Here is a 15,950-nt window from a genome sequence, read left to right on the forward strand (position 1 = left end):
CCCTTCCCCGAGACCCTGTGACTCTGATCAAGATAACCCTGGACCCCTCCTTCCTGCCCCAGCGGGGTTGGCAGAGAGCCAGGGAAGCCCACCCTGTCCAAAGTCTATATAGACCCCTGACAATTCCTGTTCGTCCTCTTTTGCCCCGCTCTCCACATGGGCATCACAGAATAAAGAGAGCTGAACCAACATATATTGGGGTAAGAGCCTCTTTTGGAAATCTTTGCCATCTCCTGATATTCCTCCCCTCACAGCCTCGGATCTCTGGGCTAGCCTGATATTCAGGGGGCTGTGTGAGGGGGGGAACGTCAGTGTCCTATGTGATACTCTATAAGCAGGTTAGGGAGACGTGATGTAGATAAAATTTATTACAGGATGATCTGGATAAATCTGCTACAGTGTGGGTGTAAATATTTTTGTAAATTTGTAATTAGAAAAGTATCCATCAATGAATTACTGCCCACAGTAGAAGAGGACTGCTCAGAATTTGGTTTTACTTCAATCTTGTAATGGATGAATTTGATATTAAAATAAAAACAAGCTTATTAAATGCACAGATGACGGAAAATCAAGTGAGACTGCAAGCATGTTGAAACATAAACTTAGAATTCAAAATTACTTTGATAAATTGCAGATGATCCCACAATTTAAAAAATGTAATGGTTAGAAATGCAGTGTGCAGTTGTGCAAGTAAAAGGCAAAAAGCAACCTGTCAGAAGTCAGTCCTATGGGAAGAAATAAACTATGTAAACATGAAAAGGTTACTCTCAGAGGATCATTTTTGAAAGACAGAACAGTTTTATGCCATTCATGTGTTTGCACTGTGCCTGTTACATAGTCCTGTTGTCCATGTACCAATAATAAAGAAGAAAAATTAATATCATCTATGTAAACTGAATATTTTAGGTAAGGTAAGATCTAATTTGGGTAATTTATTGGTTTTAAATACACTTCAGAAAAGGATGATATCCACTCTATAGGTAAAACCATGCCAGAAAACTATAGTTATCTAGACAATAATTCTTTACTATTGCCTCCAGAAGCAACCATTCCTTCCCTGAGTTTTTGAAATGTATCTGCAGTAGACCTGGTGGATATTTAGTCTCTAGGTTAGCTGGCTGGCTCAGCATATGAGGATCAAATTTAGAGGGAAATTACCTCAGTCTGTGAATTCTTAGGAATCTGCAATAAATAATATCATCACCAGCTTCTAGGAAGATATTATTTTTGTATTATACTATGTAATATGCAATATCAATTCTTTTCACAGGAGTTTTAAATGTTTGTAGACTGTAAAAGTCTATGCCATGTTATTCAGAAACTATTTTTATTCATCTATGTATTTTCCTATATCTAGGATGTAGGATGCTTTCCTGACATAATTCTTGGAAAGGCCAAAATGGCTTTAACTCCCACCTCCCAAATCTTTCACTATGTAGAGCTCTAGATCAAAGAAGTCTATCAAATTTGTGGCTCATTCAAAAGTCTGAACACCTTAAGGTGAGTACAACTCTGGTTTGTGTCACTTGGAGACACAAGAAGAAAAGGTAAACTTCCTCTGGGAAGGGGTTGGGGTACATGGAATATCTTGACAAGTTGTCTACAATAGGTCAAAATTTTTCAATCAATCAAAATTTAGATTAATTTGTCCAGTTCTTTTGTTTTTTCCATTTTCCTTCATGTAATGGTTTATGTTCTTCAAGTATTCTCTCTCAATAGGGAAAGATAATTATTGTAAAACTAAACTTTTTCAATAATTTCTGCTTCACAGCTAAAAAACATTAAATGAAATGAAGTCACATGAGCAAGTTCTCACATAACACACCAGAGCAGGGAAATTACCTAGAAAGAGCCCAGGAAAATACAATGGGAAAAGTAGAAGGTTGCAGCTAAAATATTTTGGCTTATCAGCTTTTGCTGAATACTGGGAGTTCTGTGCAGAATATGCAGACTGTCTCAGCTGCTGTTGTAAAAAAGCTGTCAAAGCAGCACTAAAAGATCTGAAGATTATTGGGTATTTTAAAAGCTTATAGTGCTGGAGTTGTTTTTGAGTCTTCATGTTAAATTATTATATAATCCAAGTGGCTAGTTATTTGTTATTACCAGGGGTGTTTTTCTTTTAATATCAGTGCACTTTTTCTAACAGTAAAATACTTTGTAAAAATCAAAGTAATTTTCTCTAGCTGTTGCTCTCTTCAGAGTCTGCAAAAAGTGTAGTGTGTTGCTTGAAAGAGTACCAGGTGATGTTACTTTCAGAATCCCCTTAACAAATGATTAGAACAAAAACAACTGACTTATTTTTTTTTTATCTAGATCAGTTCTCCTAAGAAGATGGGCTCCAGTTGGTCAAACTTTGTGTTAATATTGATAAGTACTGTAAGGATAGGTGGAAGTTAAAAGCTGTGTGAAGTATAATGGATATGTGACATTTGTAATTTAATGACATTTTTTTATAATATTATTTAAAAAAAGAAACAACAAAACAAAACAAAAAGAAGACCAGAAAAAGTAATAAACCCCACCTCAATACACACACCCACCAAAAAAAGAGATAACAGAGACAAATATCTATGACCAGATCTCTCAGCTCACAGATTGAGGGAACACAACTGAACAAATCACTCAAGGCCTTGAAGAGGTTCAAGGTTTTTGTAAGTGATAAGAAGGGATGTGGAGAGGGTCTCTCAGAAAAGAATAAATGTTTTCAGAATCTTTAAGAGTCTTTAAAGCAATGGATGAAACTGACTATAGAATGCTAGGGGATTCAAAACAAATGTTGACAGAGTTGGCTGACATAGACAACATTGAAGTGAAATCAGGTGATCATAGATCTATAGAGTCAAGAAATTAAGAGCAAACAAGGCACCTTTGGTGTATAAGTGGAATAGCCTTCCCCCTTGCTCTGGAAGCACGATGAACACCCACTGCCTGTCTGAGCAGAAAGAGCAATCAGGACTTTTACTAAAATAGTCAGGAATACCTAGTTCATGTCATTCTTCATAAAAAAATATCTGCAGCATCTGGTGGGCAGCTTCCCCTCTTCCAGTAACATCATATTTATTTACCAGTTACTCATAAGGGGGAAAAATGAACCCCCCTGACAAACCAGTGGGAGAGGCAAAGCCTGTGAAACAGTCACAGTCAGGCAGTCTGCCTTTCACAGACATTTGTTCTGTGGTGGCTCTTTGTACTTGCCCATTGTGGAGTACACTGCCGTTTTTCTATCATGCTTATATGTTGTTCCTCATCCAAAAACCTCAGTCTAGTCTAACAAGTTTGATACCCCCATTCAATAAGTGAAACTATAGAAACCCATTGTGTGGAAGCTACAGACCCACCCTGCCTCAGTGAGGATCTGTAACAGATTATCCTGACCCTCAGCCATCTGTTTTAATGACCATGAGATATATATATATATATATATATATATATATATATATATATATATATATATATATATATATATATATAATATATATATATATAATATATATATATATATGTATGTATATATATATGTATATATATATATATATAAATTAAATAAATTAAATTCACAAATTTAAATTTAATTGTCTGCTATCCCTATGACTGTGGCAATTTTGAGATTATTACATCTGTAAAAATTCCAGATCACAATTTTTATAATAGACTAATGTAATATTATATCTGAAGAACAAGTTGCTAAATAACCACTGATGAAATATGTTTTACAGATAAAAGTATTTTTCTTCACTGTAATACACTGACTTCTACACATAAAACCTAAGCAAAGGATAAAATTTACAAATTGTTGAAATTAATGCTTGCCATTATAAGCCCACAATGCATTCTATAAAGAAGCAAGGAGTAATGAGAACAAAGTGAAAGGGGAAATTTAGACTAGATATTAGGAAGAAAGTCTTTACTGTGAGGATGGTGAGATATTGGAGCAGGTTGCCCAGAGAAACTTTGGGTGTGTCATCCCTGGAAGTGTTCAAGGCCAGGCTGGATAAGGCCTTGAGCAACCTGATCTCTCACTGGGAGGTGAATGGCAGAGGGGCTGGGACTAGATGATCTTTAATGTACCTTCCACTTCTTAACATTCTGCGATTCTATGATTCTTCTTTTTTGAGCTCTGTGTACGAAAACGAAAACTGTAGCTTTTGAAAAGTGAGGGAGATTAGCCACTACTACTGAAATAACAGCATATTGACATCTCTTACATTTTATTTTGTGGTTTAATCATTTTTTTACAAGAAACAGCTACTTTGACAGAATGCAAGTACAGTTTAGCCATAAAATTCATGCTAAGTTTATGAAGATCAAAGCCTACAGTGTGCCACACAATTGCTTGAGGCAGTATTAGGTTAAATTGGCAACTACATTGTCAATCACTCATTAGAATAAACAACAGGAAAAAAGAATTCAAATATGGATAATTGCTCACCTGTATTTTCCTACAGAATATGTTCAAACTTCCAAAACCACAGTACCATTCTCAGCTGCTTTATAATCTCACAGGCATCACAAATAACTTAAATATAACTAAAGGTCACTGAATCTAATACAAATTTCTAAATTGATATCCTAGAGTAAAAAAGAAGTAGATTTACCATCTGAACTCTGTATGTGACAAAAGTAACTTTAGGGACAGAGTTGACATGGGAAATGTCAAAGATCTTTTTTAACTCAGTTAAAGGGCTTTACCCCTTAAATGGGTTCTTGCTGTTGAGTCATCAGAGCTGTCACAGCATATTTTCAGTGTCTCCAAAAGGACTATGCTGGGACTGACTATGCTACCTTTGAACAGTTGATTCCATAACATATAGCCACAGTAGAAGTTGTGGAAATTTCAAAATTTAGCAAAAATTACTGACTACATAAATTGATAAAAATACATTTTAATAAGTATTTGATAAATAATAATAGTGATAATAATTTTTTTTTACATTAGAATCATAAAACATCTTATTTCTCTCTTAGAATTTGGTACTACTTTACAGCTTATTACTTTCATTTATTTCTTTTTTCATAAAAGGTAAGAAAATACTAAACACAGTTATCTTTTCCTTTGTAATTTTAGCGGGTGGTGCTGATAAAACATATTTTTCTGTTTTCCACTAAATTAAAAATACCACAGGGGAGGTCAGGTGTGCTGTAATACAGAGATTTACATAACAGGATTACATGAAAATAAGCAGTTAGTTTTTCTGCTGAAAAAGCATAGGGTAAGAAAGTCAAGTTTTCCTTCAAAATCTGTTACCCTGAAATTGAAAGAGCAGGGGTAGAACGGAAAATGAGGAAATACACATCCTGTCCCTTGTGCACCACATATTTTCTTGATGCACTTAAAAGATGTGCTGAGAACTATCTCAAAGAACTGCATGAGACAGAAATAGACTTTAAGAATGGTACCAAGCTGAACAATTTATAATTGTTTAAATGCTGTGTCACAGATTATTCACTATTTCCATTTTTAAAACAACATTGTGAAAATCTAATTTCCTGGATAGAAAGCCATTATGTTGAAAACTTTCATAGGAAAAATTCAGTATTGTACTCATCCATTGCACAGTCAGCCTTTCAACTCTTACATGAATTTAAACTGCATTTAAACTGCAGCAACTGGTTGCTGAAATTTATTCTTTCTAAACTAAGTTTGTAGGGGTAAGCTTGCTACTGAAAATTCTATGGGATGATGACAAACACACCTCTTTACAAACCATGTATAGGACCAGAAATAGGCAATTATGCAAGATAGCCTGTAGCAAAAAGTGGTAAAACTGGGTAGCAGGCATGAATCAAAACACCTGACACAGTCCAAGCTTTTTTGAGGTGAATTGAGGCCTGACAGAGAGAATTATCAGGTCAAAGTGTAAGGTGATCTGCTTCACAGCTATGAAGTACAGAACATTTCAGCTGAGAAACAAAAGGAAATGAAGTATTGTGGGCCTCACAATGTACAGGATATGCTGGAGAGCCTTGTGTCCACACTGCCATCAGTGCTCTCCAGACAGCCCCTGCTGTGACTTCAGCCTTGGTGCCACTGGTGGGGCAAACATTTTGAATGCACCCGTAGCATACTCAAGAAACTTCAGGTATGGGGACTATTACCAGGTGTCTTCCTGTACACTGAAACACTTGTGCATTCCTCATAAGAAGACAATTCTTGTAAGTTATCTTTGCTAAAAATTGTATATCCATGGAGCTTCAGAGGTGTGGGTTTTCATAAGAGTTGTTAGTGAAACTATCAAATTAAATTTAGAGTATGGTTCTGAAAACAAGACAAGAAGCTCTCCTAAGCACTGAAAAAACACACCAAGACTCTCCAGAAAATTAAAATCACACTTGTTGGAAAAGGTAAATGTGTGTCACTTTTGGAGCATGGTGTTCATGGAGTATAACACTGAAGTAAAACTAGCTTCATCTTTGCTGATACTTACTAAATATAATAGAACACAGATTATAAAGTGACCTAGCATTCCATAATTCCATAATGCCAAGTCATCAGTTTTGAGTTCAGGGTAGGTAATAGCTCAGCCTTATGCAATATGAGGTCCAACTAGATAATCAATCTACTGGTTCCTTGAACTTTGACAGTCTTTGACACAGTGGAAAGATACAAAGTAAAACCCTGGCATAAATTGATTAAATAATAGGATAATAATTGTAACAAGGTTTCACTAACTTTTATTCAAACAGCATAATTTTCTGAATCTGTGTCAAAAATTTCTGCATGACTTTTTGCAGGATGGTCTTTTTTGTTGAGATGGACTTATTCAATATACAAATACAGAAAAGAGAAAAAATAATCCAACATACAGTATAGTTTTGTAAGTGTTATACCTTAATCCTAATGCTTTTATAGCTCTAAATATATTAAAGGATGTATCCTGGGAATTGCTTGTCATTTCAGTTGACAATAATAGAGATAAACATCTTGATATACAATCTATATATTACAATTTGCAGCCAAGTTGACATTGTACTGCTAGTAATAGCAGGCAACATAAAGGCAGAATGAAATTACTTTCTTTCATGGGGTTAATGTTTACAAATTATTTCAGACCCGCTCTTTATATAACCTATTAATACAGGGTATATGAATTTACTACAGTAAACTTTGTTTTACTGGATGCTGAAAAGAACAATTTTTACACTACATTAATTGTCATTTTAACTTCTGGCCTTCAATCTTCCAAATAACAATATAAAAAAAAAACCCAAAACAAAAACAAACCCACCCCCCCCAAAAAAAAAAAAAAACCCAAAAAACCCCCAAAAACTCCACAAACTGAAAACCTCAAGTCTTCTTTCAATCAGATCTCTTTAATTGATAGGAAAAAGCACTTACATTGTCTGTTACCTTCTTAATATTTTCACTAAGTTTTTCTGTGAAGTTAAGTAAAACTCCAAGTAGCTCCTTAATCTGGAACACTTAAATGAAGTTTTGTTATTAAAAAATGTAGTTCTCTCACTATACCTTGAATAGGAGCTCTGATTGATCGTGACTGACACACACCATTGAATTAAATTGAAATTTTTACCTTTTGTATAATTTCATGTGAAAATCTGACATGCTCAAAATGCTAAATTGTTTAGGAAACCAATGGCAGCTATTCACTAGACAATAATTTTTACAATTATTTTTTTAAGTAAGGTAGGTCCAAAAGTATTTTAATACAGCTGTTTCAGAGAGATTCTGTTCATTACTGCCTATTTGGTCATCAATGGATGAAGCTGGGAATAAGAAAATCTCAGTTGGGTCCTAAGGCTGTGAATTGTCTTCAGTACATAAAAAATCAACTCTCCAATGCAAGTACACATTCATTTACTAAATCTGCAGGTACTACAAATTCAATTGTATCTTCCTATTGCCAGTCAAGCTTAGCACTTCAACAATAATTTACTCATAATCAGACTGAGTCAAAGCCAGCTGTGCCTCAGAATTGAAAATACCTTCTATTTATTTAGGAGACTTCTGTTTAAAAAATATTTTCATGAGATAAGAATGCAAGCTTTGCAAATACAATCATGCAAACCTTCTCTTTTCATGTCATCATTGTGGCATAGAAAATCATCTTCATCCCAGGATTTACAGGTACTTTGTTGTTATACAATATTTTGCAACAATTTAGGAGAAATGGAAAATACACATAGTATTACTATCATTCAAGGACGATTTGACTTTTTAAAGATAACATCAAAGTCAAATAAAAGAGAAGAAATTTGGACCAATTATTTTAATTCATTACCAGCTTAGTTTCATTAAGATACCATACTGTGTGACTCAAGAAACATGTTCTTTCCTATCTGAAATGTATTTCAGTGGATGTTGTCAACATTTTTTTAATAATTTCACCTTGAAATAATTCTTAGAAAGGGATAAGACAGTAATTGCAAGAACTTCTTTGAAATATAGCTGTAAACTAAAAAACTATTTATACTTGACTGATTTTTCAGTTTATTAAAAAGAGCAAAACCAAGTTTTCCCAACTTTATTCTAGATTGCCTAAAGATTGTCTGAAACATGCTACTATTACATATACCTAGTTTCACTTCAGTTACATTTTAGTATGGAAAGTTCCCATTGACTTCAGCATGAAAAAAGAAGTTGTTGGACCTGGTCCATGACAGAGGACCTCAACAATCTTCACATGAATTATACATTTAGATTCAAACATAATCTTAAAGAAAGTCAAAACAGAAAAGAAATGTTTTCCTTTCTGTCCAAAAATTCAAGCTTCCAAACTCCATTCCAAGAAGAATCAAACAAAAATTAAATATGATTTAAGACAGAACATGCAGACACAACTAGTATATAGATATCCCATATTTTAGAGGACTCGTCCTGACTGTTGACGCAACTGTTGACTAATGGACTTCTCCTTGGGTACCTCCACTGCTAGCTTCATCCTTTACCTCATGATTAACTTTTTCACAAAGAAAAATACATATTTTTAGTTAGCAGGATGGGAAAATTATCACTGGTAACCAGGTATTCCAAGATGGAACCCTTGAGCCTAAACTTGAAAAATTGGTTACTGCTATTGTTTTTCATAATACAGTCATTTGGAGGACTAATTATCTGAAAATTCTACTACTCCATTTAATTCTATTCATATTACGACTTCTTTTTTTCTGTTTTCTAAAATTTTTACTTGCCATTTCTTTGATCAAATAGAAATGGGAGGCTCAAGAACCTTTGTAAATCTAACAGGTAAATATAAATGGCAAAGATGCTTTTACAGCTCCCATGCTAGAAAATATCCACCTTGATATGATAATTTCCTTTTATTTTTCCATCTTTTTCAAGGAAAAAAATAAAAAATCTCCAACTTGAACAAACACTTAGGGAAGTTAACCAAAGATAAGGACAGATACCCCACTTCTACGTACAGACCTGAGAAGCCTGAGAAAACAGACTGTCTATATCCAAGAAGTCTGGCACTGACCAAAAAAGTGAAGAGCTTCCACCTACATAAGCTTTTGGCTTGTCAGAAGAGGTTTAGTCTGAGAATAAAGTTGGCAGACCTCTTCCAGAAGTTGTGTGGAATGCAACCTCTTCCAGAAGTGGATCTCACTGCTTTCCACATTCTTAACCCTCACTGATCTGCCTTACTCTTCCTCCGTGACAGCAGCAACAGCAGTAAAAAAGTAATATTGAACCCTGATTTAATTCCCTTGTTATGTTTCTCCACATCCATAAGCAGGGCTTGGTCCTGACCCCTTCTCTGACCTCACCTGGTATCAGGGAACATTGAAATGTGATGCAGCAGGGAGAATCAGAGAGGAAAGTGACAGGAAAAGGAGAAGCTTTTTGAATCTTGCAACATCTTGAGATGAAATCCCTCTCATGCAAAACTGTGATGTGAAAGGAGGAAACTTTGTGAGAGAAAAACCGATTTCAGACACTTCCCAGATTCTTGCAAAACCCTTCTGTCTCCAGGCCTCACTTTCCCTACAGAGAGTCTACATTTCAGCTTCCATACTAACTAGTCAGGTCAGTATAGCCAGCTGGGTAACCTTTGCAGTGTGGGGAGAATCAGATGTCTTAGGTTCATTCTTCACTAGCCCACACTGCTTATCCTACAATTAGGTCAGATGTGTACAGTCCCCAGGGCCATGAACTGTCCGTATTACATGGGAATATTTGAGGGGGAATGGAAGGAGGACACAGCCTACTTCTAGTCTTTCAATCTCCTTTACCTTTATAGACAGAAAGACATTTCGGCTCTGAAAAAGAGCCTGGGCTGCAGAAGGTGGATCACATGATGCTATAGCATATCTATGATACTGTAGCACCCAGTAATTTAATTATCAAGTACATCTTGAAGATTAACTGTATGACAGTGACTCCAGGCAACTACTGAGTGATCCACTACTTTCAGTTCAGAGTTACATGTCTGTCTCAGGCTGGGAATCACAAACCCAGGGGCTTGCACTTTGCAGAAAAAATGAACTTTTGGTCCAACCAAAAGTTCGGACAATGGGCTAGTTGGTAGCTTCTCTAATCGAGTCACGACTGGATTGGCCACTGTGTTTTGCCACCAGCCAGCTCCCCTCTATAGTTGCAACTCAGTAGGTATCAAGACATGCCAGACTGCAAGCTGACAATGAGGTTTTGGGTTTACTCTAGACTTGAGCCCAGAGGTGCACTTCTTACAAGTCCTATTAGTTGGGCAAAATCTGGATTGGCATTGCGGGGTGCTGCCAGGCTGAATCACCCTCAGCTGTAACTTACTGATTTTGTCACAGGTGGGTAGGCCACCTTCACCCAACTCAGGGAAAGGACACATACTAGTCATCTATATGGTCCAAAACATATGGTAATAAACCCCCCTTGTTCCTCCAAAAAGTGACCTCAGGCCTAAAATAAAGCATTCTGGCACTGAGAAGACGCAGCCTCCGGCCTTCCCGTGACATTAAGGGAGGGGTAGTCACCGCAACCACCCAACGGTGAGAAGTGGGACCCCCGGTCAGGTGAATCTCCTGCTCGCAGCAGTTTGGGGAAGCCGCGAGAACGCCAAGCGAGAGGTGGCAGCAGCGAGTCGCCGTGCAGCCCGGTGGCGGCGCTCGGGCCGTTCCGCTGTCGCCTCGGCTCAGCCCGGCCGCAGGTACCGCTGCGGGGCCCGGCATGACTTACCCGGCGGTGTGGGGCTGGAGGGGCGCGGGGAGGAGGGATGGGAACGCCGTGTCCCGCGGGAGCCGGGCCATGGCCCAGGGACACGCGGATCCCTCTCTGCGGGGCAGGTGCTGGGACCGCGATTTCGGGCAATAAATGACCGGCTGTAGGCCCTGGCCGGGCGCCTCGGCCGCGGTTGTCCCCAGTGCCGTGCTGATGGCTCAGCCTGCTGCAAGAGTGAATTAGCAGAGGTTACCCTGGGAAACAACCCCCAAAAATTGGGTGGTTTTGTTTAGGTACCAAAACTCCGAGCGGCGAGTTGAAAGGAGCTATGGAGTGGTAACTTTCAGGTGAGTGCTGCAATTGCATTCCACACAAGTTTCTCAACGAAGGGTTAAGCGTGCGCAGGAATAAAACATGACTTCCATATTCCTTACCCTATTTGTTCGCAAGAAGATTTCTGAAAACACAGTAGGATTTCCACCTAGGTTTCCCAAGCATGGGAAGAGAGACCCGAGGTAGGCGCGAGCCAGGGCACGAGCTCTGGCTTCCCTGTTGTTGTCACCGTTTTGGCAGGTCGACCTCAAGTTCCCAACCCATGACAGCAGGAACCGCGGTTACTGCCAAGGGGCTGCTCCCCATCTACGACCCCCGCCCAGAGTGCGCTCCCACACCTGCGCCCTCTGCCCTGCCTCCCCTTCCACAGTAAATCAGAGCCGCCCCGGCCGCGGGGCTTTGAGGAAACACGGGGACGCGCCCCTCTGGGGCGAGGCTGGGCGACCCGGCCCGGCCCTACCTCAGCCCCGCCCGGCACAGGCGGCAGCGCCTCATCGGTAGCGGGGCCGCCCGCCCCCCTCTGTTCTCCCCAGCGCCGGCTGCTCGGCCGCGGCGGGCGCGCTCCTGCTGGGGAGGGGACGGGCCGGGAGGGGCGGAGGCAGGCGGGAGGGAGGGAGGCAGGGCGGGCGGGAGCGCGGCGGCGGCAGATGCTGCGGCGGCGGCTGTGTCTCCTTCGGCCACATCCCGCGGCCGGTGTGCCCGCCCGGCGCGCTGCGCTACGGCGCCGCTGCGCAGCCTGCCCCAGCCGCCACCGCCGCGGCCGCAGCGGCCCCGCGCCTCGCCCCAGCGGCGGGGCGGTGGATGCCGAGCCCTCCTCGCCCCGGCAGCCAGCGGGCAGCTGTCCTGCGGCCGAGTCCCTCGGAGCCGGATCGGCGCGCTCGCACGGACGCGGGGACACACGGGCGCACATGCACGCCCTGGGGGGGGGCAAGCCGAAGATGCTGCAGCTGGGCAAGGTCAGGACCTTGCGGTGAAGCCCGGAGCCGTCGCACGCCCCCCCCCCCCGCCCCCCCCGCCGCTACCCCGCTTCATTCTCGCTTGGCGGACTGAGGATTTGCTGTTGGGTTTTGGTATATGTTTGGGAGCAAGCAGGCTGAATCGGCGCCGATCGGTGAGTACGACAGGCACCGTAATGGTGCCAGGTCCGTCCCCCTCCCCCCACACACCCTTCCCGCCTGCGTGATATTTCTTCTTGGTGCGGGGTCCTGTGCTGCTCCCCTCGGCGAGGCAGCCGGGCTGGGTTGGGCTGCAAGGAGCGGTGTTTATGCCCTCAGCCGAAAGGTAACAAAGTGCGTTATTTTCTCATGGCTCTTTCTCCCGGGCCTCCCCCTCCATCGCTTTCCTCCCTTTCTTGCTACGTTAGTCGCTTCTTATGTAGGGCATCCGCGATACCGTGCCTCCCGACGCCCTGCACTAACGTTCTCGTTACGGCGGTGAAGTCATGGGCCCAGGGAGAAGAAGGAGGAAGAAGAGGAGAAAGATGAAGGGGCTCGGGGACCCGCGGGCGGGGACAGCGCCCGGCCCTGCGCGAAGCCTGCGCCCGCTGCTGCGAGTGTCTGTGTGTCTGTGCGTGTGTCTGTGTGTGTGTGTGTGCGGAGGGGAGTGTGGGGTGTGTGCTCCTCTTTTGAAGCCACCGTCTGCGAAATCCTGCGCTCGAGGAGCGGGCGGAGGGGGTGGGGAGGGGAGCCGCGATGTGCGCTGTGATGTTTCGTTAATCTGTATTTAATGGCTGAAAGGAGAGATGCTTTTCTTTCCTTTACCCTTACCTTACTCTTATTCTGGTGTGTAATGTGCTTGCATCGATCGGTCAAATCGTAGCTTCAGCTGAATCAAGTCACCACAGAGGAAGGAGGTGCAGTGGCACAGGCAGTACATGTAATACACAAATTCATCTGGCCAGGGATCTTTGAAAAAAACGAAAAAAAAAAAACCGTTAGAGGGATAATTTTGGAAACCATGGTAAATTTCCCCTGGAGGGACTGGAAGGATGAATACACAGAAGAGTGTGCTACAGTATCTTGTGCTGTTACATTTTCTTATACTTTGTTAGTGTGTGCTTTGTTTGGATTCAGGGTGTCACAGTTAACCCTATGCTTTACAGAAAAGAAAAACCCAAAACTTGGAAGAAATATTTAGAAATGAAGAGGCTCCTTTATTGAGCACCCAGCTCTTAACTTTAGTGACTGTAGTAACTGATATGGGTCCCTTAAAACATGCCTTTTTATTGGCAATAACAAGGTAAAAACTTCACGTGGTGGGTTTATTTTCAAAGTCTTTATAGGTAGCCTATATGTAAGGTGAAAACAGTGAGTCAACCTGAGCTTTGCTTTGTAGCAAACCTTTCCATAGGGTACGTCAAGACTTAGGTACCTCAAGACATAGGGAGGACAACCCAGAATTATATGGAGTTTATGTAAGTCTGTTGTGTCTTTTGCAAAATCAAGAGAGGGAAAAAAAATCTTTAATCATTCTGTACTTCAGGATATATTCATCCTGTCTTAAAAAATCAACTGATTATGTAACTTTTGTAGGCTGGGCTTATCTTTTTCAGACAGCCTAGTTAGCAATGTAAAAATGATATGGCATAAAGGGGTTAAGGGCAGGTCTCCAAAGAAAGCTGCTGTATATCCTACTTGTGGGCCTCTGAGACTCAAGTGGCTTTAGGGCTTTTGTTGTTGCCTTTACACAGGTTGTCTGGGGAGGAGCCCCAACACTAAACCCAAACACCTGGAATGACTGTGATATTTAAGCAAAACATTATATCATGATCAAATAGCCTTGTAAGACTAATTTCTGAGCAGGGCTGGTGACGCTGTCTCATTTGGGTCTGTGAATGACATGATCCTTTGGGAGCCTTGACTGACTATCAGCTGCAAAACTGCAGAGAACTTGCGATTGATCATTGTCATTGGTAAGAAGTTGATTAATAGCTTGGGACTGGGTTGAATGTGATTATGTTGAATACTGTAGTTCCAAAAGAGAAGATCACATCTTGATCACGTTGTTCAGAGATGGTTTTTGCAGTCTTATATAAGAGAGGCTTGGAAAAAAAAGGAGTAGCAGGCTGTGCTATGTATACCTACTGAGGGAAATACATCCCAAAGCTGCTAGTAGGAAGCTAAGTATTTATTTCCAAATGCCAGTTGCATGACTTTTCATGGATTGTAAGAAAAATGCTTTTTTTGGGAGAGAGGATTCCAGCTACAATTCTTGCGTTCTGTTTTTCAGGTGCCTTAATAAATGTTAAAAGCAACAAATAGCTCATCAGTGACACAAGCCACTGTCTTTTGCTGTGGGGTTTTTTTGATAATAACACCAAGATAATTTCATCCTCACATAATGAAATCTAATAGAGAGTTGAACAATATAGAAATAATAGCAACTAGAAAAAAGATTTTTGCATAATTCTGATTTGTATAATTTACCTTTGCTGATGGATGGTAGCAATTTAATGACTATGATTTGGTGTTGAGTAATTATTGCTCAAGACACGTGTAAAATCAACTTGTGCTATAAAAGAAGTGCTGGAGCAGATTATTTTAAGGGTTTTAAGAGAAACCTTTTTAAGTAGGGGTGTAGATTGGCATGTAAATGGAGCAGATAACAGAATCAGTGGAACTCATAAGTGTTAAATTTTGCACTAAATTTCAGGTACATTTTCTATTTCATGGTTCAGTGTGATACGATTTTTAAAGCTGATTACTTGTGGAAATTTCAGCATATTTTTGTTGGATTTCAAGCATATGTTTCTATCCCAAAAGCAGCTGTTTTCAGGAGTATCAGCAAGATAAGGAAAATACATTATTACAGTACCCTTCACTTAAATAAGGACCTGTGGTTTTAATGCCCATTGGCTGTGCTTGTAAGTCATTAAGAGTTTGACATTTGAAGTTACACCTGAGATTTAACAAAAATGAAAGTGATTGTTTTTTCTCTTTGAAGTTCTCACTAAGATCCTATTAGAGGATGAATTTTGGATGCTTATTTGCCTGCACAATATTAAGTTTAGTAGTAGAATTATTAATAAGATACAAGTAAACAACATACCTTAATGGAGGCAGCAGTTTTAAATTTAGAACATTTATTTCTTGACAGAATGACTCTCAAATTGGGCTAAACCACATTTGCTCTTAAAGAAGATATTGCTTTTGTCATGACAGAAGATATTATACCAGGAAAAACATTGCATTTTTGGCCTTTTTTAATGCAAATATATCAGGAAAAGTATTTTCTCTCATATGAATAGGAAGTCTCCATGCAGGACAAGTAAGTAGTCCTCTGCTCACACACTGCAGAACCACATGACCCTTTGGCTAAATGGCTTCTTGGTAGTTAGGTTCACCTGGAAAGAAATCTGAATGGACCATGATACACTGAAACAATTTCTTCTATCCCCTTGGGATGTGCTAACTTCATGTAGTAAATGGGTTGTAAAAGCAGATTGCCCGACCAGATTGTCTGGCGTTATGCTGGACAAATTTAAATTCAATAGTATTGAAAAGGAAAT

General features: G+C 40.3%; 1 protein-coding gene across 5 annotated transcripts in view; it reads left to right on the top strand.

The window, feature by feature from the left end:
- The first annotated feature begins 12,233 nt into the window (after positions 1-12,233).
- Positions 12,234-15,950, top strand: part of CTNND2 (catenin delta 2) — a 644,065-nt gene continuing 640,348 nt past the window's right edge. Inside the window, exon 1 of one of the 5 annotated variants that reach the window (XM_085573606.1) lies at positions 12,234-12,554. In XM_085573606.1, the coding sequence (XP_085429732.1) occupies positions 12,518-12,554 (37 nt within the window). In that variant the 5' untranslated portion in view covers positions 12,234-12,517. Of the gene's footprint in view, positions 12,555-12,705; positions 12,725-15,950 lie in introns of those variants that run through there. The other 4 variants (XM_031503967.3, XM_031503965.3, XM_031503970.3 and 1 more) reach the window with 4 other exon arrangements.

This window comes from Lonchura striata, chromosome 2 (genome assembly GCF_050655825.1).
Source record: "Lonchura striata isolate lonStrDom1 chromosome 2, ASM5065582v1, whole genome shotgun sequence".
Taxonomy (NCBI): Eukaryota; Metazoa; Chordata; class Aves; order Passeriformes; family Estrildidae; genus Lonchura; species Lonchura striata.